At 47.3% G+C, this 26,059-nt stretch overlaps 1 protein-coding gene across 1 annotated transcript; it reads left to right on the forward strand.

The window, feature by feature from the left end:
• The first annotated feature begins 233 nt into the window (after positions 1–233).
• Positions 234–18,955, forward strand: ACP6 (acid phosphatase 6, lysophosphatidic). Its single transcript, XM_004317377.4, has 10 exons — positions 234–803; positions 7,681–7,809; positions 7,928–8,058; positions 8,640–8,719; positions 11,812–11,899; positions 12,753–12,885; positions 14,125–14,225; positions 16,350–16,445; positions 17,946–18,111; positions 18,756–18,955. The coding sequence occupies exons 1-10, from the start codon at positions 606–608 to the stop codon at positions 18,897–18,899; spliced, it is 1,266 nt and encodes a 421-aa protein (XP_004317425.1). The 5' UTR covers positions 234–605; the 3' UTR covers positions 18,900–18,955.
• The last annotated feature ends 7,104 nt before the right edge of the window (positions 18,956–26,059 follow it).

Raw genomic sequence — 26,059 nt, forward strand, 5'->3', positions numbered from 1 at the left:
GGGTAATACCTCCCGGGGAGGGCCAGCGGCGCGCAGCATTGTGGGAGTTGTAGTTCTCGCAACTCAGAACCTCCGGATAGGAGTCACCGCGGGACTCGTTTTCCCGTGCTCCTCTGCGCGGGTCCGCTTGGGGCAGGTCCCCGGGTGGGTGAGAAAGTGGGTGGGAGCTTGCTTATAAAAAAGTGGAGTCGAGTGATCTGTGTTAATGGAGTCACTGTCGCCCAGGAACTCTGGGCAGGTTCCTGTCCCGTCAAGAGTGCTGGAGGCCGAACTTGGAATCCAAGTTTAAGGTTCCCTAGAGGACGAAGGATAAGGAGCTGAGCTCCCCGCTCCCCCTCTCAGTCTGCGCCGGGAGAGGCCACCCCCGACCCTGGTTAAAACTCCCGGGCAGTCATCGCTGCTCCCACCTCTGCTTCTTCCCCCACGCTCCCACTCGGGGTCCCCTTCACAGCTGGGAGTCGCAGCGGTCGCAGCTTGGGCGGGTGGATGTGCTCGCCCACCGGTTCCCGGGAACTTGGGGGCGGCTGCTGAGCCCCGTCGATCGCGGAGGACTTGTATTCGCTTTCTGCACCGTCACCCCGGAGAGGAGCCGAGGGGTTTCCCCCATGATCTCCCGGATCTTCAGGGTGCGCATGTGGGCCCCTGTCGGCGTCCTGACCTCGCTGGCGTACTGCCTCCACGAGCGGCGGGGGGCTGACGACCAGAATTCCGTCGACCGAAGCCTGCTGGAGCTGAAAATGGTGCAAGTCGTGTTTCGACACGGGGCGCGGAGCCCTCTCAAGGCGCTTCCGCGGGAGGAACAGGTGAGAGTTCGGCGGGGCTGGTGGGGCGAGGACTGTGTGGCCAACCAGTGGCGGGCCGGGCTCTTCGCCCCAACACACACCACCTTTGGAATTTTACGCTCACGGAGCGGGGGTTCGGGCTGGGTCCAGACAAAGGGAAAACAGTTTGAGCAAAGGTGCTGGCCTGGTGCCCGCCCCTGACCCCCCAAGACCCCTCGGACTCTCGGATTGTAGGACAGCCTGGAAACTTCCAGTTACGCCCCCCGATGGCTGTGACGAAGCACAGCTAGAAGTAGTAGTGTGCTTCCCATGGTGCGTATAAATCTCCTAGGATCTTGTTAAAATGCAGATTATGATTCCGCCGACGTGGGGTAGGGCCTGAGATTCTGCATTTCTAATAAATATTTGTGGGAACTTGAGTACAAGGGTGTAGTGCATTTATGTGTGACCATTTTGGCGGTTGTCAAAGAGTTGCAGGGACCTTTGTGCCAGGAACCACCCTAACTGGGATCGCAGTGGATAACAGGTTAATACCTTTGGGAACAGAATTTACTGCAGCTTTCTCTCAGGGTTTGCTGGATACCATTTGAGATCCTGAAGATTTTTTTGGTAATAAGTGCTGTATCTTGGAGCTCTCCCTTTTTATTTTGGGTTCCTAAACCTATTGTGGAAGGAATCTGAGGTAGGAAAAATAATTTTTAATTGTTCAGTCTTGTGGCTTATGTCTTAAAATCTAGCTGGTTTTGGTCAGGATAATTATGATTAAAGTACAAGTAGTCAGTTTTGAAAATGATTACCCTTTCTGGATTTGATTCTTGGGGAGAGCCAGTAAAGATCTCTGGCCTTTCATAGCAGGCAGGCCTGTGATTAAAGAACTGTCTTCCTAGTGAAGATAAATAGGAAACCTGAAATCCCCAGGCATCCAGGTGTCAAACTTAACCTGTGGGGTGCTTTTGCACTGTTGGTTCTCCAGGTTGATGTTGGAGCAGGTTCAACAGGATGTCCAAATCTGATACTAGACATACTCATGGTGATAGCTGCTTTTAAGAAACCCTCAAGGTTGTACAACTCACATTGTACAACTGAAAACCCAGTTTTTAAAGCTGGCCACACATGAAATCAAACCTCTAAAGCACTTCCCACAGAAATGAATAAATTTTGTCAGGCATTTAATTCTATTATCAGATTTCTAGTTAGCCTTTCTATACGGCTATACCACATTCTATCTGGTGCCTGAATTCCATTCCTTTCCTTCTCTTTCTTTCTTTCCTTTTTTTGTATACTTTGACCTTTTTTTCAGTCTCTTACTTTGCCTTTTTATATTAGGTCACTAAATTTTCCTTATAGTTTTGTACATAGCCCATCTCTTGTGTACTCTCCTTTCTTCGCCATTTATTCTCGGTACAGAAAGGCTGTATGGAAAATAACATACAAGAATAGAAGACAAAGTTATCAGTGGTGGCAGTGAATAAAAGTCTGAATGTCTAGGCCTGGACCTCCTACAGACAGTATATGTGCTCCCTAAAGGACCCAGGAAAAGATTTAGATTCTCCTGAGCCAGTGGATGTGCGATGGGTATCTTCTGCCTTTATGCTGGAAGCGGCAGTTGTAGCTCAGGTAGACTGCCGGCTTCATTCAATTTCTGTCTTTGTAGCCACAAAATATAGAGAATCTGAGTCCTCGGTGTTATTTTGCAATTAGATAAGGCACATTACCTCTTTTGCCTGCTCACATTCTCTAGACTTTAGGCAGATGCACTGAACGTCTTTGGTTATCTTATATAAAGTCTTGTGCATAAAAGCGAGAGGTAGAACCAGCTCTTGTTCAACTTAGGCTATGAGCAAGTATCATCAACCTCCTGTAACTTGTTTCTGGATATTCTCTCTCAGGTTTTTTTTTTTTCAAGCTCCAATTTAATAGAGGTTGTTATTGGGATTTTCTAATCTTTGTGGTTCTGCTATTAATTATAGTCAGAAAGGACTTTGACAACATTCTAAAACTAAAATTGCCTTTGGTAGATATTTCCAGACTTCTGACTAGTTTATAGATAAACTTATGTGACAAGTCAATCCATTCAGTTATCTCACAAATCCTCAGAAAATATCATTGTTTAAAACTAGTTGTTTTATTGAGTTGTTTTCTTATGGCTTGAATGGCTGATGAATTAACCTATCTTCCTAAAAGTTGTATCTGTGCTCTGGAAATAAAACTCTGGAACTTGATTGTCCATTTCTTCTGGTTGTTAGATTAGATCCAGGTACGCTTTCAAAAGATAAATTTGGCCCTACTTTTGGATTTCCCTCAGCGCCTCTCTCTATGATGGCAAAATAGCCCCCAACCCAGGAAGATTCCTCAGTTTTTATAAAATAAAGTCCGACCCATTCCAGCTCCACCGTTCATGAAGACATTTGGGTCCATATTTATTTGATAGTGTAGATGAGCTAGGAAGGATAATGTCAGTATCAGTGTTGATTAATACTTATTCAAAACTCAACTAAGAGCAGCCGTTTTCAGGAAGCATTACACAAAGGATGTCCCAGTCAATCCATCCATTCCTGTGCAGTGGTGGTTCTTAACCTTGGTGGGACTTTGGACTGGGGAGCTTTAGAAAATACTGATGCCTAGGTCTGTCTCCCAGAGATTCTGATTTCATTGACCCAGAGCATCCAGATATGGTAAAAGGTCCTCTGGTGAAGCCTTAGAGTCATCTGGACTGGGTAGCATTTAAAAAACGGAGGCCCCATCCCCAGGAGATCTGGATGTCATTAGCCCAGGAGGGGGCTCAGGCATCAGTAACTTTAAAACAACTTCCCAGTGATACTACTGTGCAGTGTGCAAGGTTTCAAATCATTAGTTTATTCTAAAATCTACACCTGCAAGTTCTTGTTTACTTTTACGTAGATTGTTTTTCTTTTACCTGAATGTAGCATATCGATCCCAGTGTAGTACCGTCTTCACGGAAATGTGCTTTGGTGAGATGCTATCATTCTGTGTCGAGGGAACAATGAGAAGCAATCCCACAAAACTCATTGCTGCGACTACTGAAAAGATGTTCATTATATCCTCTTTATGAGGACCCTTGGGAGGAATTTGTCTGTTAGCATGAGAAATGATGTGCTTCTCCTGAACAGTTGCCTTGCTTTTATCTTTAAGCTTGTCTAGCTGATCAAGTTTCTCCTTGTACATAAAAGCCAGAAAGCTTAGTGCTGACTCTTTCGGCCCACCTACAGTAAGTATATGGATCTTCATGGCATGTATTTTTTTTGAGAAACTTTATTACTCTATCCATATTTTTGGGCCCTATATACTCATTTGCTTTTGTCTTTCTTGTCTACCTTGAATTGCTTATCTTACTATATTTTAGGTATTGCTACCACTTACTTTAAGTTAATTCTTGAAAATGGAGTGTAAATAAATAAAATTATAAAGTTAGTCTTTGCCACTAACTCCGAAGCTGAGAAGCAGGCACGAGAATGAGAGTGTGTATGTGGGATGGACGCCGTGTATGGAGCTCATGTACCATCCATCCGTGAAAATTTGAAAATGTGTACTCTAGGCTTGACATCACCTAGACCTCAGGAGTCATCTCCTAGGAAAGCCACAGATCCTCTCTTGGTGAATGCACCTAACAGGAGGAGGTTTCGTAGTGTGGCCGAACGGGCCCTGTGGACCTGGTACCAGGACCTGTGCTTCGACACTGGGCTTACAAGGATGAATAATTCAATCTCAGCTGTAAAAGAGAGAAGAGTTTACAATGGGATGAAGGAGAGAGACAAAACAGATTCCAATTATAGGACTATGCGGGGAGTGCTGGGAACTCAGAGGAGGTGTCTGAAACTTAAATCGTACAAACCTGAACTCAGTTTGTCAGCTGTTCTTCTGTCTTGGCCTTAGTTTTAGTCAAGGAGTTCCTCCATTACCCTTTACCACCTTAGGCACCCAGACTCAAAATCAAAGTCGTTTTCTCTTTATTCTTTCTTGTTTACCTACCAGTATAGCCTCCAAATAAAGCTTTTATCTACTCACTTGCCAGGTTTGACTCAAAAGTCTTGAATCCACCCCTTCTATTCCTGCTGCCTTAGATGAGGCCTTAGGCTCTCACCAGCTCTATGGCAGACGTCTTGAAATTGGCTTTTCTGCGTTGAGTCTTTCCATTTCAATTGTGATCTATACTGATGGCTTTCAAACTATTCTATGGAGCCTGCTGGCGAAGGGGATGCTGAGTGGCTAGGGTTCTGAGTTCCCACTCCCACTTAAACTAGAGGAACTCCAGTTTTTGCCTTTAAATATACAAATCTAACTCAACCTGATACTTGCTAATTTACAAGTTTGAAAACCACTCCCACGTTCAGGCAAACTAAGCCACTTCTTTCCTCTATATATTCTTCCCCATCTCTGCTTTGCTCAAGCTTCCTACCTATTCTTAGAATTCTGAATACCACGCTCTCTTCTTACCTACCTCTTACTCTCACGTCCTGGTCTCTGCTTGTCTAAATCCTATTCATTTCAAATACCATTCCTTCCATGAAACTTTTCCTGAATCCCCAGCCAGAAGAGAAGGTCTGTCTTGCCTTTGAACTACTATGGCCTTCCTCTGGTTTCTTGTAGCACATAGTTTCTATTTTAGTTCTGCTATCATTTACATACATAGCTTGCTGTCTCTACTAACTGGAAAATCCAAAAAAGGCAGGGTCATGTTATCTCAATCTTGGTATGTTCCACAGGATCTAGCAAATCATTGAAGCTATTTTCCCCCCCCTTGGCCGCGCAGCTTGTGGGATCTTAGTTCCCCGGGGATGGAACCTGTGCCCCCTGCAACGGAAGTGCAGAGTCCTAACCACTGGACTGCCAGGGAATTCCCTGTTGGAGCTGTTAATTATGCCTACTGTGTGCCAGGCCCTTTGTTGGACATCCAAAATGCAGAGGTCCATAGATGACACAGGCTCTGCTCTCAGGAGCTAAGTCTACTGAGCAGGACAGACTAGTAAAGGGACTTGTCTAATACAGTTTGGTAAAGGCTACCGAAAAGATCCACTGAGGCTGCTGTGAGAGCACAGGGCCAAGGTCACAGCTTCTGGGAACATTTAAGCTGTTTTGTGGAATGAACAGAAGTCTTTCCAGACGAAAGGGAAAAGAAAATTCCAGGTAGAAGGAACATGAGGTTGAAAGGCCAGGAGGTGTGGGGATGGTGTTCTAGGAAACAGAGTTGTGCGGCTAGAGAAGAAGTGTGTAGGGCAGGGAAGAATTGGTGAAGAGACAGAGGCAGGGGCCATCATGCAGCCACGAGCCCTTGAAGGGTTTTATGAAGGGAAGTTATAGTATTAGAACTTTGAAAGGAGGAGCAGTGATTAAAAGATTGTAGGAAGAAGGTCTCGGCTCTGAACACCCAGTCTTCTGATATCAGTTGCTGTAGCACCAGCAGGGGAAGAAGCTCAGGTGTTTGGAGACCGGGTGCAGGTGAGGCTGAGACAATGCCTTTTGGAAGAATGGACCTGGGACTCCCAGTAGCCGTCTCCTGGGATATTTCTGGGAGGCACCAAGATAAATACAATGCTGTGTGACATCGTAGGTTTTCAAAAGTTAGTCTTAAAACAAAATGAAGCAGTAAGAAATTGAGTTATATATTGTAAGTGCTGTAGGAATTCAGATAAGAAGACAACCACTGAAAGCTGACGCAGTCACAGCTGGGGAGGTAAGGCTTGAGCTGTCTTTGAACCTTGGAGAGAAGCTGGATGGACAGAGACGGACAGGAGTCCCTCCGGGCAAGGGAAGCAAAGCTGAAAGCAGATGTAGAGGAAGCAGTGGGTATGGTCTGGCCTGGGTAGGGGAAGAGAGAGGCGTAGTGGCAGTATAGCTGGGGACAGAGGCTGGGCCAAAAGTCCTGAAAGGCAGACGCTTCTCTCTTGGAACATTGGGAAAAAGCTATTGATATGATGAGAGTGGCCTAGCGAGATGAATCGGGTGGTTATGTATATATGGTTTGGGGGGTGGGAGGGAGAGAGCCTGTCACAGGACTTTGCCTGAGGCAATAAGGTTTTATACTCTAATAATAAGATAAAAGAAGGACCAGTGGGAGTAACATTTTTTCTAGCCAGTGATCCACGGGGTTTGGGGTGGGGATGGGGGAGCAGTGGGGTGAGTCAGAGGTTTGAGTCTTTTCACCTGGGAGGATTGGGGTAGCCTTGAGAATCATAGTCAGTTGGGAAGAGGGGCTGGTATATGGGATTAGAAGAAAAGACTTGTTTTTAAAATTGAAGGCATCACATCAGACTCAGTGCGTGTAAGAATTTTATGGACAGTTGGCAGTTGGAGCTGTGAGGCCTATGACTACTTGTTATGTTTCGAAAATCAGTACAGTTGGGGCAGGAGCCAGACTGCAAGGAAAAAAGGAAGATGGTGAAGAAGTGAAGGTTTCTTAGAGGGCAGCTACTTACTTGAGAAGTTGGATGAAAGGAAGGGAAATACGTAGTAGTTACAAGAGTCCTTAAGGAGGGGCCATAAAAGCCTGCAGGTTGATTTCTTAAAAATTCTTAAGTATACGGTCACTGAGATTATATCATATTCATTCACTTATTCCGTCATTAGTTCATTCATTCATTCGCCACGGCACTCTGGCTGCTTCTCCCCTTTACTTCAGTCTGGGCTTAGTGCCAGAGCAACACCTTAACAGTGAGTACTAGTGTAGCAAGAACAGGACTTGGGCTGAGGACACTTGGAATAATAAATCGCAGTCTTGTCTTCCCTTAATTGGAGCTGGAGTGAAAGTTTCTTTCCTTCCTTCCCATAGGAAGGTTGCTTGTCTAGTGTCAGTGTGATTCTAGCTATGTGCTGCTGGATATTAATGCTCTAAGTTTCAAGAAGCTTTTAAACAATGTGTTGTTTTTTGTGGTCACAACAGGTAGAGTGGAAACCCCAGCTACTAGAGGTCCCACCCCAAACTCGGTTTGATTACACAGTCACCAATCTAGCTGGTGGCCCGAAGCCACATTCTCCTTTCGACTCTCAGTACCACGAGACCACGCTGAAGGTGAGCGATGCTTCCCTGCTCTGGGAAGCCCCCTGCAGAGCTGTGATGGTTTGCTCTGGCCTGAGGTTAGCAGGCCACCAGATGTTTTCATTCTCCTCTCCTTCCTCCCCCACCTCAGGGGGGCATGTTTGCTGGACAGCTGACCAAGGTGGGCATGCAGCAGATGTTTGCCCTGGGAGAGAGGCTGAGGAAGAACTACGTGGAGGACATCCCCTTTCTTTCGCCAACCTTCAACCCACTGGAGGTCTTGTGAGTCACTTGAAAAAGGGATGTTGCACCCAGTGTAAGGTCCTGAGCATGATAAAATCTGCCCTGATGCCCCAGGTGGTTCCCACTCTCATCCAAGGTAGTCTGGGGGGCTGCGAGGGCAATCTGGCTGTGACATCTGTCATCCCATTGATCGCCAGGGTTTGATTCTGCTGATCTGGCTGGCTAGGCGGGTGTCCCCTTCCTCTCGCACCTCTCCATGTGTGTCCCTCCCGAAGCTGCACGCTCGGTCGAAGAGGACGACCTTCCCCAATAGAGGAGGACCATTCTCCGGTCAAGGGTATACGAGAAGCTGCTCTCCCCTGTTAGAACCTCCAAGGTAGTCTGGGAGGAGTTACCCTAGTACAGTAGGATTCAGTGAACAAGTGGTCACCGGAGGTCACATTCATTGGCCTTCAGGTCCCTTGGGCAGCCATCCCACAGAGAGATAAAGGATACTTCCCTGCCCTATAGCTCCCCTTATGTAGTCTTGAAAGCCTCCCAGCTGCTCTGTGGAATAAGGTGGAGTGTACATATGAATCTTCCTTTTATGAGTTAATCTACCTTTTTGGTTTTTTCCCCAGCATTCGTTCCACTAACATATATCGGAATCTGGAGTCTACCCGGTGTTTGCTGGCTGGGCTTTTCCAATGTCAGAAAGAAGGTTTGAGTTTGGGCTCTACGAGTCAGCCCCTGTCCCTGAGGAGCCTCTCCTTCTCACTTCCAAAGCCCCGCTCCCTCTTTCTTGGTATCTGTCCCCTTGGTCTCTCTCCTCCTGCTCAGGTAGCTTCCATGGTATACCTACTCCTCTGGCAGGCCCCTCCCCGTCTGGCCTGCTGCTGCCCTTGTCAGCCTGACCTGCACACCTGCAGCAATGCGTCAGCTGCTCTGATGCGCCTCTGGCTCCTGACTTCTCCTCTCAAGCGTCTACACAAGCTGCATGAGGCAGCCCCAGCCAGGTCTCGTGAACAGTCCTGGGGCCTTTTTGTTTAGTAGAGACGCTGCTGAAAAGAAAGGAGGGCAGGAGGGACCCTTTGCTGGGGCCTGGGTCTGCTGCTACTGCCCTGGTCTTGGTGGTAATCCACAGCGTGCCCCAGATGGTATTAACAGTACTCCGTACCGCCTTTCCTAGTTAAGAAAGTCTGTCGAGTTTGGGTTTTGACCTGTTCAGCCAGTGAATGAGCACAGCTAGTGATTCTCAACCTTTTCACCACCAAGAACTACATTTAGTATTTTCCTTTATGGATCTCATGTGTTGAGGCCCTTTGACTATCAAATGAAGCCATATCTTGTCATTTGTAATTGATTGAAATTTACATTGAACTGCTGGTCTGAGTTTCAGATCATCATGACCTCACCAATATTAAAATACTAAAACGATGCCATAAGGCAGAGGTTCTTGTTATTTTCTTTAGCTTCTGTAGCAGTATCTCAAATAGAGATAAAACTTCCATCAGGCTTTTAAAAAATTTGTAAAAATACAGAACCTCCAGGCCAAAGGAGGCTGGCCTTGCCCCCAGCTGGCTTGGGTACTGCTGCTAGTTCTGGCTGAAGTTGGCGGAACACAAACAGCGAGCCTAAGTAACATAAAGCAAATAGGATGGGCTGCTCCTTACCTCTTGGGAGCCCCTGAGTTTAGGAATAATCCATAGTGCCTGGCCTTCTGAAAGCTGTTCACTTGCTCAGCTTCTAAAAGGCAAATGTCCCCTCCTCAGAACCACCTAAAGTGTAACTGAGGTAGGAAAGGGGTTTCTTGGTGCAGGGAAGGAAGTGGTATCATCACCAGCCTCTGGTGTGGCTGCCTGGGTAGCCGCTCCCTGCACTGGACCCAGACATCCTCACAGTCCAGTTTGACTCCTGTCACAGCTACTTCCATGCCTTGGCCAGTATCAAGGGATTTGAATAGACCTAAGAACCCCACAAGGTGCTACCATTGGTGGAAGTGGTGCAACTTTGGGATATTGTTTCAAGAGTAAAATCCTAGAGAAGGCCCAGAGGGTTTTGAGGTAACTACAGAGAATCAGGCTGGTGGGGGGAAGCTGGAAGGTGTTGGTCTGCACCGTTTGGTCTTTCATTCATTCAATGCGTATCTGAGTGCCAACTCAAATGTGCCTTATTTATTATAAACTGTAGGTCCATTATCCAGACACTAATGTCAGGTACCAGGTAGGAATTAGCATGTGTTAATTAGAGGTTTAAATCATAGTTACTATTATTCTCACATTTAAAGGACTTACTATACATAAATATTGTTCTAAGAGCTTTGCGGATATTAACTTGTTTAATTCTTGTGATAACCCTGTGAGGCAGGTAACATTATCCCCATTTTACAGATAAGAGAACTAAGGCACAGAGAGGCTAAGTGACTCTCTGAGGAACACAAAGCTGGTAAATGGAGGAGCTGGGATTTAAACGCTGGCAGTCTGGCTTCACAATCCATACCCTTCCCTCTTGTGCTCTCCTGCTTCTCAGAAAACATGTGTATCTGGAGAGGGCCTCTGATCATTTGGTCTATTCTTTTTTACAACGTTTCCTGCGGAACCCCAGGATTCTTCAGAGGGGTCAGAAACTACAGAAAAGGAGGGGGTTGGGGCATGCAGGTAGACTATACTTTGGACCCCTACCTTGAAGCCATCAGCACCTTTTCTTTTATTACCTTATCTAATAGTGGGAGAAAGAAGCTTCCACTGCTTTAGAAACAATTGAAAATTGCTGATACTAGTCTCATCCCTTCGATTTACACATGAGCCCCAGAGAAGGGAAGTGACTTCCCAGGGCCATCCTACTGGTTAGTTATAGATTCAGGCCTAAACTCATGACTTTCAGTCTGATTTCCTTTTTCTGTCCAGACCAACATAGTGTGTCTGAATACTGGTATTCTACTCAAGTCACCATAGGCTACTGTTAAATACTGAGGTTTGGGCTATCAATAATTTGTTCGGAAATAATAGCTCTTTGGGGTTTAGATTCACCTAATCACTCCATGGATTGACCTCAGTGAATTCCAAAAAGCTTCTCTGCCATCAGAGAAGGTGAGGCTTGAGCTGGATAGAACAGGGCGCTACCACAGGCCATTGCCATCTCTGGCACAGAGCAAAGCATGGGAAGGTGCTAGAGCACTTTTCTTGGGCGTTGTTGGACGGGACAAGGGTACTCGTGAGCTCTGCACAGGAGCAGGCTGCTGCGAGGCCTGTAAGAAACACTGTAGTCTAGTCTTTGGTTCCTGGTAGTTCATCTGGAAGCCTGGGTTTTCTTTTGGGCGAGGCCATGGGGTCTGAGAGAATTTGTGACCCTGTGGCCACCCTTCTCAGATTGTCATGTCAGTCACCATATTGGCCCATAGGATCGGACTTTGGGAAGCAAGAATGTCACCTAGTTCTGATAAAGTGAGGGAGGACGCATTCTTTATTAGAATCCCCAGGTACTGGTGGTACCTCGAGGCGACGTTTTTTCGACTGGGTCATGGACGTGCCAGTCTGATCGGCACCTGTACCTGCTCTCGGCTATAGGTGGCCCAGCAGGAGAGGTTGTGCTGGACAAAGCAAGGCTGCTACTGCTTTCTCCATTGCTCAGACCGCAGCAGAGCTCCTGTTGGCAAGGCCAGGGCATGTTGAAGGCATTCACTGTCCTTAAGGGGATGATCTGCCTCTGGGAGCAGCTCCGTCTGCATAGACAGAGAGAAGAAGAAGGGGGTGGAGCTGCTGGGAAGAACAAGCTGAAGCCTCTTCCCACCTGTGCTTCCCACATTCCTTCCAGGACCCATCATCATCCACACTGATGAAGCAAGCTCTGAAGTCTTGTACCCCAACTACCAAAACTGCCAGAGGCTCCGGGAAAGAACCAGGTAACTGCCCCTGATTCTTGCTCACCAGGGGTGAACCGGCAGCGTTTTACCACCTTAGCTGGCAGGCGCTCCGTGAACTGAGGGCCTGCCCAGGCTGGCCGTGCTGGTGGATAAGGAATGAAAGAGATTGCATTAAGCTCAGGTCTGCCATCAACTGTCCAGGAAGTGAGGCAGTTCTTACTCACAGTGACAGGCTAATAGTGAAGGTACAGGATGCCTGGGGAGAGCCACACGCTGGGCTGGAAAGATGGTGTATACAGCCGTGCGTGGGGCTTTGCCGTTTGCCAAGCATTATCCTCTCTTCAATCGTTCAATGCTCTCAGATGGGGCAGATGAAGAACCTTACAGAAAAGATGATTAAATAAAGATGAGTAAGTCAGTCATCAAACTGCAAATCCAGATGGACGAGCAGAAGAAGACACAGCTTCCGCTTTTCTCACCAGCGCTCTGCCGTGTAGGATAGACTGGTTTGGGCTGATGGCACTTGGCCGTTTTCAGGTATTTCTGGTCTGCACTGAAACTATGTAGTATGTGTTCCCCCAGAAGAAGGAGAATGCTGTTTTCAAGCAGACCTGGCCATGTTTGCATTGTTTTTGATAATGCTAGAGTGGGATTTGGAAAATCCAGGTTATTATTCTAGTCCTGGTACATACTAACTTCCTTTTACAAGTCATTTGACCTCATAGAGTCTTAGTTTATTCATCTATACCATGGCAATAATACTAGCTAACCCCAGTGAGTCGTCGTTGAAGGTTAAATGAGATCCCAAATGAAGAATGAGATACACTTTGTCAACTGTTAATCACTATACAGTATGATGAAATACAAGGAGTAACTTTTTATTTTTTGGCAGAGGCCGGAGGCAGGCTGCTTCTTTGCAGCCAGGGATCTCAGAGGATTTGAAGAAGGTGAAGGAAGGGATGGGCATTGCCAGTAGCGATGGAGTGGACTTCCTCATCCTCCTGGACAACATGGCTGCTGAGCAGGTGGGCTGGCTGTCCTCCTCGGGCCGTGGGGGTGGGGGACCCTGGGGGAGGCTTGGTGGGCTGCCTCCTGAGTTAGAACTGGGTGGAGAGCTCCTGGCTTGGAGGCACCTGTGATAGGACTTGCAGACAGAATGGACGTGGGAACTGAGGGATAGGGAACAATCACGGAGGACCCCTTACTGGGTTGGGAGCCCAGACATTTAACTCTCAACCAGAGTTTCTTAAAGCACATTCACCAGAATGCTCATGATGTGAGTGTGTATTACGTGGGCAGGCAGGGGTGGGGTGGGTGATGGTAGGGAGAGATTATTGTCTAAAAATTTTGGAATCCCTCTTTAATGTATCACTTTTTGGAGTGTCTGTACACACGTCAGCATATTAAAGAATCTGAGAAACCTGTAGTAAAGAAAGTTGGTTCATCCTTAAGTCTGTTTTTCTCAAACTTGTTTAGCCATAGAATCTTTTTTATCTAATAAATACTGAAGACCGCACAATAGGAAATGCTGTCCTAGATTCAAAAGTCGGAAACCCGGGCTTTCCTGGTGGTGCAGTGGTTGAGAGTCCGCCTGCCGATGCAGGGGACACAGGTTCGTGCCCCGGTCTGGGAAGATCCCACATGCCGCGGAGCGGCTGGGCCCGTGAGCCATGGCCTCTGAGCCTGTGCGTCCGGAGCCTGTGCTCTGCAACGGGAGAGGCCGCAGCAGTGAGAGGCCCGTGTACCGCAAAAAAAAAAAAGATCGGACACCCAAAGGCAGTATAGCCTGGATCTTCCTTCCTTCTCTTGTGCAGTTGATGGTGTGCCCTGAAGGCAGAAATGCACCTTGTGCTTATGTGTAAAATAGGTTTAAGTTTAATAAGCAAGAGTTTGCATATATAACATATTTATATGGCATACTTTTTAGAAATCATCTTGGGGAAAATGAAGGCCAAGTAGAAATTTATGAATTCCTTGCCTTGTATTCTATTCAATTTTTTGTTTTTTTTTTAGCTTAAGAAAATACAAATTTTTTTTACTTTGGGGTAGATGAGGAGTATCAGAAAAAGGAAAAACAATTTTTTTTCCTGGGCCTTTAGATCTCGAGGAATAGCTTCCGACAGGCCTTGGGGACATAGATTTTTGAGCTGTTAAGGCTCTCCCCGGGAGAAGACAGGCCCCTAGGGCTCCATGGAAGCTGATTGGCTGCCAGGCTCAGTGGAAGAGAAGCATTTCTTTCAAAAACTGTACCTTGGACCTTTCAGGTGCACAGCCTCCCGAGCTGCCCCACGCTGAAGAGGTTTGCATGGATGATTGAGCAGAGAGCAGTGGACACAGCCTTGTACATCCTGCAAAGGGAAGACAGGTAAGGAGCCTCTTCAGCTGCTGGCATAAAGTCACGCTTGGTCATACCTCCCAGTGTGTGGGGAAGGGGGCTCATCAGGCCTGCTCACACTTGTTAGCTGGCGTCTCTGTGTGCAGAGGCCGAGATCACCCCATTCTCCTGGCCTTCTGAATGGACTCGGCCCTAGGTCCTTACATTTCCAGAGCTGGGACTAGTGACCTAGTGCTTCCATTCACTGTTACACAGACCCGGGAGCCACCACTCGACTGGATTTCTCTTAATCACTGACTTTTTCCTTTGCTTTAAGTTTCAAAAGATTGGGGTGGCGGGGATGCTGAAGGAAGAATCATTATTGCTACTTTATTCATCACATTACAATTTACAAAGCACCTTCCTGTTCTCGCTGTGAGGTGGGTGTCATTATCCCTGACAAGTCCAAGTCCTCGCTTTAGAGATGGAGAAACTGGACCTGAGAGATGTGGGCTACCTTGCCCAGGCTCCGCTAGCAAGTGGCAGAGGTGGGACTTGAACCCAGATCTTCTGACCGCCAGTCCTGTGTTTTCTCTATTTTACTGGTACTTAGGGCTCTGTTTTTAGAAGACATATTTCCTGACTGCCAGAATGGGGAATGCCTCTCTTACCAAATCTCAAAAAACACCTTTCTGTGATTGGTTCAAAGCATTCAGCTTGTCCTCAGAATAGGTGACTTGGTAGAGAGGGGAGATGGGAAGTAGAGGAACAGTCCTGGGGAAGATGAGTGGGAGGAAAAAGCAGCTAACATTTCAAGAATTTGCTTGGTCTTGCATAAGCATAGGAGCCTCTGCCTGCTTTTCTCCCACGCAGAGTCAGTGTGTCCACTTTGCACTTGCCTCGGGCATCTGGAAGGCTCCAGTCGCGCCACTCAGCTTGCTGCCACTCCCAGTGACTTGTCTCCTTCCCTCATCTTTTCCTGAAGTGGCCCCACTGGACCTAAATTGTCACTCACTGCCTTCCGCTCCACCAACACATACACACATATTTAGTAAATATAGCTTTGCGGCCCGTGTATTGTCCATTGCATCCGCTCATCTCAGCCCGTGTAGCGTGAAAGCAGCCATAGATCATACGCAAACAAATGGGCACAACTGTGTTCCAATAAAACTCTCTTTACAAAAACAGGCAGGTGGGTTGGATTTGGCCCATGGCCATAGTTTGCTTTCTCCTGGTGTAAAGCGTTTCACACAAGACCTGATCCATTCTCCTTTCCGTTAGCCCTGGTTTCATAAAACTGATGTTTCTTCAAGGACAAATGGTTACAACTTCACAGTGCCATCCAACTTGGCTTGGCCTGCACACATTCTTCTGGAAAGCGTATCTGCATACTCCTCAGCTATTGCTTCGACTTTCCTTGATTTATAAAGGTGGCCATTTACCCAGTCACCATGAGTAAAGATTGGTCTAAGCCAATCATGGCAACCCCGTTTCCTTGTGTCAGTGATTGGGTTCTGGGAATTCTGGGAGAGGTTTTTTTTTCCTCTTTGATAAAAAGTGTGAGGCACCCAAACCAAGCCTTTTTGCTACTTACTAGCCCCCATCTTTCAGCTTTATTTGCTACTGTGAGAAGACATGCTTTTGAGTAGAGGTACCACCTTGTGATCATGAGGTTGACAGTCCTGAGAATGAAAGTGGTGGACCCACAGCGCCAAGCCTGGGAGCACTAGTGTTGAACTTCTTGTTAAATAAACAAGAAAAGTCCTTATGGTCTAAATTCCAAAGAAGCGTAGGAAGTGTAGTTTAGGCAGTTCCTTTGGATGACTTTTCTAAGGGCCTTCTGGAATTCCTGGAATTCATTACACCGTGTCCTTCCCAGTTTTGTTCTTTTGACCGTGAAGGCCTGGTTCTCCATGACTTATCCTGTCTCAGCTGTGTTCTTACCAGGTCTATATCCTGCTGCTGTTATTGTTGGCAGTCTTTGCGCACAGAGAGCCCTCAGACTTGTGGCAGCGCTGTTTTTCTCCTTACCGCCTGTCACTGTCCCTCATGCATCCCTTGTCTTTTCTCAGCTCTCTCTCATTGGGCTCATGAGGTGCAAGGGGGCAGAACTAGCCTGCATCCCTTGTGTGCCAGGTGCCCGCTAGGTACTTAAATATTGTTTACTCGCCATAGGGAAAGCCTTCAGATGGCAGTGGGCCAATTCCTCCACATTCTGGAAAGCAACCTGCTGAAAGTCGTGGACCCTGCCACCCCGCCCGGCAAGACCAGGTACCTGGCCCAGCAGCTCAGCTAGGTGTGGCTGGGGGCAGTGGGGGTGGAGGTGGGGACGGGGTGGCGTCTGGCTGCAGGGAGAGAACCCAGGTTCTGGGAGGGCAAGAACGAGGCTGTCAGTGACTGAAAGTAGATGTTTAAGAGGCCACGTGTCCCAGAGACATTCACAACATTTCTACCTTTCTTCCTGCCACACCTGTCCTACCATGTTCGGAAATTTTATTTCAGTAAAAAAGAACCCTAAATTTATTTTTCCCTTTTTTTTTTTAACTAATTGAACATGTGTCCAATGGAGTAGCTAATTAGGACATCACACTGATTTGATATTATAATAGCCCCAAACACTGATAATTGCTTAATAGATTGTTTGAACACCTTCATTGCGTATACAGGAAGGTAGGATTTCTACTGGGCATTTAAAAATGTTGGAAGTGGCTTGTGAACGTCCACTGCCACTTTTGGAGTGCCTGGAACCCCAGGTTAGGGACCATGGATTTGGAATGTTGTGTGTCCTGGGCACTTGCTAAGCAAAGTGTGGTCTGCAGATAAACAGCTTCACTGTCACCTGGGGTTGTTAGAGTTTCTGGCCCCAGCCTGACCCACTGAATCAGAATCTGCATTTTAACAAGACACCCAGGTGGTTTGTAAGCGCCCTAATATTGGAGAAGGACTGTTGTAGACTGCCTTCTTGAGGGAAAGAATTGTACGTAGTTAGAAATGCGCGATGAGTGTGGGAAAGGTAGGGGACAGTGAGTTGAAATAGGAACATTCAGGAACTTTGGGCCTAGATTTATAATAGCAAATCATGTGAATGACCTTCCCTGTCCTTCACAGACCTGCAATGACAATATATTTCTTACTGACCTTTGCCACCTTGCCCCGCCTCAGCCTTGTGTCTGTAGAGTACTGTAGGGTCCAATGCTAGCCTTCTAGGTTGAGGGTCAACAAATAAAATCCTCAGTGTTTCCCAAGAGACAGATACAGGGTTCAGGGAGATATAGATTAAAAGGCAACTTTATTACTGATTAAAGCCCATTTAGAGAATGTATTGAGGGCCAAACAGGCATATTAATGAAATGGACTTAATTCCCCCAAACTGCAAGCTTCCCCAACAAGGAGAGCTTGCTCTGCTAAACTCATCACACAGCTGAGAGTAGGAAGAACATTTGCTGTAGGCAGGCGGGTCCCGAAGAGAAGAGAGAGGTAGAGCTGTGCCACACATGCCCAGTTTCTTCTTCAAAACTCACCGGGGGAGGAGTAGGTGGTTGGTTGGGCCCGAGGAGGCCAGGAGAGCTACTCCAGTGGGGATCCCTCCTCATGAAAACAAGGGGCATGCGGATGAGGGTCCTCCCCACGATCTACTTCAAAGGAGCTTTTTAGTAGGCTCAGCTGATTCGTAGATGTCACCGGTGTCCTCACTCGCGAAGGCAGCAGCGTCCTGGCCTCCAGAGTCCTAAGGTAAAGAATTAATTGTGAAGAACTGTTTTCTTCTTGCAGAAAGCTGTACCTCTATGCAGCTCATGACGTGACCCTCATGCCTCTCTTAATGGCCCTGGGGATTTTTGACCACAAATGGCCCCCGTTTGCTGTGGACCTGACCATGGAACTCTATCAGCACCGGGAGTCTAAGGAGTGGTTTGTGCAGCTCTATTACCGCGGGGAGGTAAGAGCTCTGGGGTGGGGTTGGGAGGTGGCTGGGCGACCCCACCCGCCCGGTTTAGCACCAAGTCTCCCTCCTCGGGCCCAGGGAGTCTCCACTGGCACCTGAGCTCTCTGAATCCTCTCAAGGCTGTGGCCCAGGGTTAAGGCAGAACTGGGCATATAGTGGCAGGCTGGGACTTGGGCCTTATCCCTTATCTTCTAAGAATAGGGCCACCCTTCTCTTCTCCTGAGTGTCTCTGCCAGGATGTAACACCCTGACTGTGAGGCCTGCTTTGAACATTAATGATGGTGTCTCTGGGAGGCGATGTTTACGGTCAGTACGCTTGGTGCCTCGGCTGCTTCAGCAGGTTGCTGTCCAGGGCAGGGGCGAGAGCACTCCCCACGGCTTAGACCTTTAGCCTTCCCAGCTCAGGAGTAAACATGAGTGTGTTTTCCCAGTCAGTTCAACCAACCGTTCTCGAGGGACTTTCACAAGCAGGGCATAGTGCTCTTCATCTGGAAGTTGACCAGTTAATGGGACCTTCCTGGCTGTTATATGTGTGTATACACACACCATTGGGTCAAAGCCTTTCAGAACCCTGGGCACAGCTGAAAACAGCCAGGCAGGGTCCTCAGTGCCCCTGCTGAGTTCTGTCTCTTCCGCAGGAGCAGGTGCCGAAAGGTTGCCCTGACCGGCTGTGTCCGCTGGACAAGTTCTTGAACACCATGTCAATTTATACCTTGAGCCCAGAAAAATACCACACCCTCTGCTCTGAAGCCCAAGTGATGGGACTTGGAAATAGAGAGTGAGTGATTTGTACAAGTAGGATGTGTTGATTTTTTGAATAAAATGCCTTTATACAATGCCTCCAGCTGTTGTGTTTGGGAAAGGCAGGAACCAAGGGTTAAGGTACTTTAACATGAGGGAAGGGTATTTCCCTCCTGTAGGTGTATTAGGGTCTCTTCTTGAAAGGAAAAGGCATGTAATGTTGAGACCAGAATGATATATCCTATTTTGTGGCTTGATTTCCATGGCCAGAAGCAGCTGCCTGTGACATAGGCTGGGGACATCATGACCCTGTAGAATTGAGTGTGGGTTTGGACTTCAGTTCTTTTTTCTTATCTTCATTTCACAAACATATATTGAGCACCTACTAAGCAGTGATCATTATAAAGTGAAAGGTTACTGCCCTCAAGTTGTTTCAGTCCAGTAGGAGAGGCAGATAAGTAAATCAGTGATGACAATACAGTATATTTCATTCTGTGATAAGGTACATCAGGGTCTACTTGGGTACAGAGAAGACAGCCCCAGCCCCAGTTGGCAGGGGCTGGGGGGAGCAGTTAGACGCTTCTTGGGAAGTTCTGTCCTGATCTGAATAGAGAAAATGAGGGAGTAGGAGTTAACCAGGTAAGCAAGAAGGAAGTGGTGTTATGTAAAAGGCAGGCTTGAAGGTCAGGGCACGTTGCTGGGCAACGAGGTGCAGCCCTGCTGTGGGGACCTGGCAGGAAGGGCACTGGCTTCTGGTGGCTGGAGCTCCAGGAGCGTGGATGAGGGCTCGCTTGGCGGGTCGGGACCACTCTCAGCATAAGTCCTCCACCTTGACCTGGGTCCCCAAGGTTACCTGGTGATCCCCCTCTTTCCTTATCAATTTTCTCGTTCTTCCCCAGAATCTATTTCAAACTTCCTCTGATCTCAAGCCACCAACCCCTTTACTTCTCAGAGAAAATAGCAAGCACAAAAGCCCCTCTGCTTCCTATCTTTATGTTGTTGACTCCCAGATCTACTGCTCTAGTTCAAGTTTTTTCTCCCGAGCTTCAGACACTTATGTCCACTTGGATGTCCCACAGGCAAAAAATTTTCCCTCTCTCCTCCTAGATCTGCTCTTCCTACAGCCTTCCCTATTTGAATGGAAGACGCCTCCACCATCCACTCAAGTTACTAAACCAGAAATCTATCCTTGTCTCCTTCCTCTCACACTTTTCTATGTCTAATCAGTTAAGTTCTATCAGTCCTACCTGTTTATTTCTTGAATATACTCCTATCTTTTTTCCTCGATCTTCAATATCCCCTCACCCCACTAATTGCTCTATTTCTTATTTCACTAAGAAAGTAAAAGCAATCAGAAGAGAACTTCCATATCCATCACGCCACCCCCAACCTGCTAACCCAGCTGCATTGGTGCCTATAAGGCCCTCCTTCCTGTTACTAAGAATGAACCATCCCTACTCCTATCCAAGCCCAACCCTCCAGCTTTGCAGTAATTCCTACAATTATTTCACTATTGTTAATTTTCTCTTCCTACCAGTTATTCCCATTAGCTTACACATATGCTCTAAAATCTGTCTTAAAAAGTTTTCCCACATCTTTGAACTACTATGCTCTTTTCTTCTTCCCTTTGTAGCAAAACTGCTCAAAAGAGTTGTTCATACTTGCCGTCTCTGATGCTTCCCTTCCCCTTCTCTCTTGAACCAACTGTGATTTGGCATTCACCCCTCCCACTCCACGGAAACAGCTTTGGCAACATCATCAGTGACCTCTGGGTGCTAAATCCGTGGCCAGTTTTCAGTCTTCGTACTCAGCTTCTCATCGGCACTCTTGGAATATTTTCTTCATTTGGCTTCCTTGACAAATACTCTCTCGGTTTTCCTCATTTCTCAAATTCTCAGTTTTTGCTGAATCCACCTTCTAAAAATCTCTAAGCGTTGGAGTATCTCGAGGCTTAGTCCTTGGACCTTTTCTCCTGCACTTACCCCCCTAGGTGATCTCAAGCAGTTCCACAATTTAAAATATTATTTACATAATGTCTCCTAAATTCATACCTTCAACCTGGACCTCTCCCCTGAATTCTGGTTCCATTTCCAGCTGTCTACTCAACATCTCTGTGTGGATATTTAAGCTATTTAATATGTACTGAACTTCCCATTGTCCATGCTAAACTCTCAGTTCTCATGCCTCTTCGACTTCTCCCACACACTTCCCCATTGAGGTAAGTGGCATCACCATTAACCCAGCCGGTTGGGCCAAGAACTTTGGAGTTACCCTTAACTCCTCTCTTTTTCTCCTGTACTACATCTAATCCGTCAGTAAATCCTACTGCACCTCTCTTCAAACTTTATCCAGAATTGACCACTTCTCGAGACGTCCATTGCTACTATTTTCATCCCAGCATCACCTCTCACTTGGATTATTGCAAAGTCTCCTGTTTCTGCCCTTTCCCTCTCTGCTAATTTATCCTCAACACAGGTGTTGCTTTTAAAATATGAGTCAGATCATGTCACTCTTCTGCTCAAAATTCTCCCCGGGCTTCCCATCTCAAAGCGAGAGCCAGTCATAATGGTCGTCAAGGCTTTTATGTGACTTCTCTCCTACCTGTCTCTTCTTACTTTACGCTGGCTGCACTAGCCGCCTTACCGTTCTCGTCTGCCAAGGACCCCCAAGTCGTGTCCTCACCTCAAGCTCTTTGCACAAGCTCTTCCCCTCTCTGCAGTGCTCTCCTAGACATGGGCATGGCTAGCGCCCTTTCTTCATTCAGATCTCAGCTCACTGTCATCTCAGGGAGGCCCTTCCCTGTTGTCCTACATAAGATATTTCAGATCCACCCCTCACTCTACCTCCGGCCTAGTTACACTCTATCACCTTGTGTTATGGGTGGAATTACGTCCCTTCAAAATTCACATTTTGGAGTCCTAGCCCCCAGTACCTCAAATGTGACTATATTTGGAATAGAGCCTTTAAAGAGGTAGTTAAGGTAAAAAGAGGTCATATGGGCTTCCCTGGTGGCACAGTGGTTAAGAATCTGCCTACCAATGCAGGGGACGTGGGTTCGAGCCCTGGTCCAGGAAGATCCCACGTGCCGTGAAGCAGCTTAGCCCATGCACCACAACTACTGAGCCTGCACTCTAGAGCCTGTGCAGCACAACTACTGAGCCCACGCATCACAACTACTGAAGCCCGTGCACCTAGAGCCCGTGCTCCGCAACAAGAGAAGCCACCGCAATGAGAAGCCCGTGTACCGCAACGAAGAGTAGCCCCCACTCACTGCAACTAGTGAAAGCCCACGCACAGCAGCAAAGACCCAACGCAGCCAAAAATAAATAAATAAAGTAATTAATTAATTAATTTTTAAAAACCATATTTCTCAACTTAAAAAGAAAAAAAGAGGTCATATGGGTGGGCCCTAATCCAATATGACTGGGTAAAGAAGAGAACATTAGGACTCTGACACAGAAGGAAGACCATGTGAAGACACAGGGAGAAGATGGGCATCTGTAAGCCAAGGAGAGAGGCCTTAGCAGAAACCAACCCTGCTGACACCGTGATCTTGGACTTCCAGCCTCCAGAACTGTGAGGAAATATTTCTGTTGTTTAAGCTACCTGATCTGTAATATTCTGTTACAGTAGCCCAAGCAAATCCAGGATCCACCTTGTCCTGTCTGTTTTCCCCTGTGGTATTTCTCAGTGCTTGATATGACACATCTGTGTATTTATTTATCTCCCTCATGAGAATGTAAACTCCATGAAGGCAGACTTTACCTTGTTCACCGATGTGTCCCCAGCACTGAGAATAATGCCTGGCCTGCACTAGTGCTCACACATTTGTTGAGTGAGCGAGCACCTCTGACACTGCTCTCCTGGGCCCATAATCATCCTCCCAGGTTACTCAGTGCCTTCCTAACAGGTCACTCCCTTTTTTGTGCTCCGTTACCCTTTGAGACGTGGCCCCTGCTTATATCTCCAGCCTCGTCCCTCACGCCCCCTCATGCATCGCCCCCCGGCCAGACTGAACTCTTTCAAGAAAAGTTAGTCCCGCTCCTCTGGCTCTTGTGACACACTGTTTCCTACCCTGGCCCCCAACACACCCTCCCTTTGCCCATGTATCCCTCTCATCTTTTTTTTTTTTTTTTTTTTTTAATTAAGCAATTTTTTTTTGAGGAGAGAGAGAGACATTTATTTTAAGAAGTTGGCTCACACAATCCTGGAGACCAGCAAGTCTTTAGGAAGTAGGCTCAGGTAAGAGATGGTGTTGCCATCTTGAGTCTGATGGTCTGTCTTGAGAATTCCTTCTTCTTCTTTTTCTTTTTTTGGCCGTGCCTTGTGGCATGTGGGATCTTAGTTCCCTGATCAGGGATCAAACCCTTACCCCCTGCATTGGAAGTGTGGAGTCTTAACCACAGGACCACCAGGGAAGTCCCTATCCCTCTCATCTTGATGCCTCCCGTGTTTCTGTTTGTCCCTCAGTAGGGGGCTGCCTGTCTTGTCCATTATTGTGTTCCTAGAGCCAAGTACAAGACATGGCACAAAGTGGACTTCAGCCAAGATTTACTGAATGGATTCTGACCTCTCCGTCTCCTTGTTTCCGCTTTGCACAAAAGGGCTTCTATGTACTCTTCCCCACTCACCACCAGGGGGAAGCATGGAGTAAAGAAAACACGCGGCTTCTACTGGGTTCAAATTCTGAAGCTAGTATTTGTGACCCTTGGACAGGTGTCTCTGAGCCTGTTTTTCCTCTCATGTAAAACAGAGATAATTATACCTACTAATTAGGTTTGTTGTGAGAATTGAGTAAATATAAGGGCGTTCAAACTTTCCTTTTTGCCCTTTGGCTATTTCTTCCCCACTAGATTCTTAGCTGTAACAGGTTTCCTCAACTAGTAGGAAACTGGGATTGTTCTTTCCAGCCACCCTCTCCGCAGGCAGTGTCTGCCCTTACGGAGAAGAGTGAGCCTGTGTGTGCGGGAGAACTCTGGCCCCTCGCCCACCAGTTGTGCAGCTGTGGGCAAGTCATTTAACTTCTCTGAGCTTATGCTTTCCCAACTATAAAACAGTGACGTTGCTATTTGCCTCCCTGACGATTTGTTCTGAGGATGGATGTGCAAAGCACTTCATAAACTCCTAACCAGCCCTTGCCCTTGACTCCTTTCTCTTAATGCTTTTGAAAATGAGTGTTGTTAAGGTTAAAATAATTTCCAGAGGGGATCTCATCCTTGGATGGCAAAGTAAAGGGCCTCCCAGGATAGAGGAGAGCGGTCACTCCTCTTCCCCCACATAACCGGGCTTGCTCGGGTAGGCTGATTTCATGGGGAACTCACCTGCCAAACCCTCCTGAGGGCCTCATGGCTTATCTTACTCAAGAGCTCTTGGTCTGGTACGCAGTGGGATGAAATAGCTGTTAGTAGACAGGGCCAGGCATTGCTATGTGCCGGCACCCCTTTAATAGTTGCATGTAGACAGTTTAAAAGAACAGCAAGGACATCAAAACTCTGAAAGTTCCACCTGGAGAGAGGGAGGAAGAAAGAGTTCCCACCCCACCCCACCCCCAGACCTCAGAGCACTGGGTCTTGGCATGGGGACCTGTTTGTATTTATTATAAGAAACTTGGGTCTTTGTAAGTGATACCTGGCCCCCCTTTTCCTTAGCTGGACTCCTCTAGGGCACTGCCCGTGTACCTGCGAAGGAGGCTGGGAGGGGCTAAGAGCAACTACTTTGTTTACTATATGCCAGGGACGTATCATTCTTCAGCTTTGGGGCCAAGAGCTGTGGTTTGCTGTGTACCCTGGGTCTGCTAGGGCGAGTGTGAGTCCCTTTGGCTGGCTGGAGAATTGTCTGGGGAGAGGCTTTGTGCTCTGTTCAGACCCTGCCTTCTAGTGGCCAAGGGGACCAGCCATGCAGTCCTGACCCTCTCAGTCCACCCCGCCAGCCTCTAGGAACCTGGTCCCTGTCCAAGGGTGAGTGGAGAGAGGGGAGAAACACTTTCCCCAATAAAAAGCTGGTCTTCCCTGAGCTCCTTTCTCTCCACCTGGCTTTTGAAATGTACACTTCCCTGAAGGTGGGACGTGGTGGAAGAGGGCTGGTGGCATGGAATCTCCATTTCTGAAGCAAAAATCCAAACTAATGTGTAAGGACTTGAGAGAGAACTGGTCTTGGAGTCACGAGCTGTGAGTTCAAGTCCTACCTCTGTATGTACTTTCTGTGTGACTTTGGACATTCTGTTAACTTTCCATTAACAAGCCTGCGTAGCCTCATTTGTATGGTGGGACTCAAATATAGCGCCTCCCTCACAGAACTATCCCAGGGGTCACATATGTAAAGCACTTCATAATGTAAAAAGTGTTATAAAAACGTGAGGCATTGCTCAAATTATTGCCAGAAAAGCCTCTTTGTGGCTCCTTCTGAGTGTTCCTCAGGCAGCCGTGTCAGTGGGCGCCCCATCCTAGATGGCCTGCCACGGGGGGTTAAGATCCTGGTGACTGTTTCAGAGGCACTTAAGCCACTTGTGGGATGGCAAGAGAGCACCCACCTTGGAGTAAAGAACCAGGGACTTGAATTCCAGCTTTACCACTTTCCTGGGCTCTGTGACCACGTGCCACTCACTTAACATGGCCAAGTCTCTCTTCATCTGTATATTGAGGATGATGATACTCTCTGCACGTTGGAGAGGGAAAGGGGTGGAGAGTGTAAAGCAAAATCACTATATAAAAGGGTCTGGGACATGGTAGCTTCTTAAGTACAAACTTTGAATCTGCATCTTCATGTACTTGGGGCTTAAAGAAACTACAATTCAGCAGCTTGTTACATGCCCTGAAGTTTTGAGTTGCTCCTTGTGGTGTAGGGATGTTTAGAGAGTGCAAGCATGTGCTTTGAAATCAAAAGTAGGGCCTAGGTAAACCAGTAAAGGAAGTGTGCTGCGGGGTAGGTCTGTTTATATTGGTTGGAAAGCAGGGCATTTTTCCCTGAGGCAGGTTTTCCATGGAGGAAAATCTGGATTCAAGAGAGATTAAAAGTCTCAAAGGTAAAGGAAAGATGTAAGAAAATGGCCTGTACTGAATCACTGCAAAGGACAGTATTCATCAGAGAATTAATTTGGAAGGAAATAGAGTGTGAAGTAGCAGCAAGGCTTTCAACTCTGGCCTTAGAAACCCAGTCAGTGCTTCAGAGGCTCGCCAAGGCCCAGCCTGGGAGCTACCTCCAG

Source organism: Tursiops truncatus, chromosome 1, assembly GCF_011762595.2.
Source record: "Tursiops truncatus isolate mTurTru1 chromosome 1, mTurTru1.mat.Y, whole genome shotgun sequence".
NCBI classification, from domain to species: Eukaryota; Metazoa; Chordata; class Mammalia; order Artiodactyla; family Delphinidae; genus Tursiops; species Tursiops truncatus.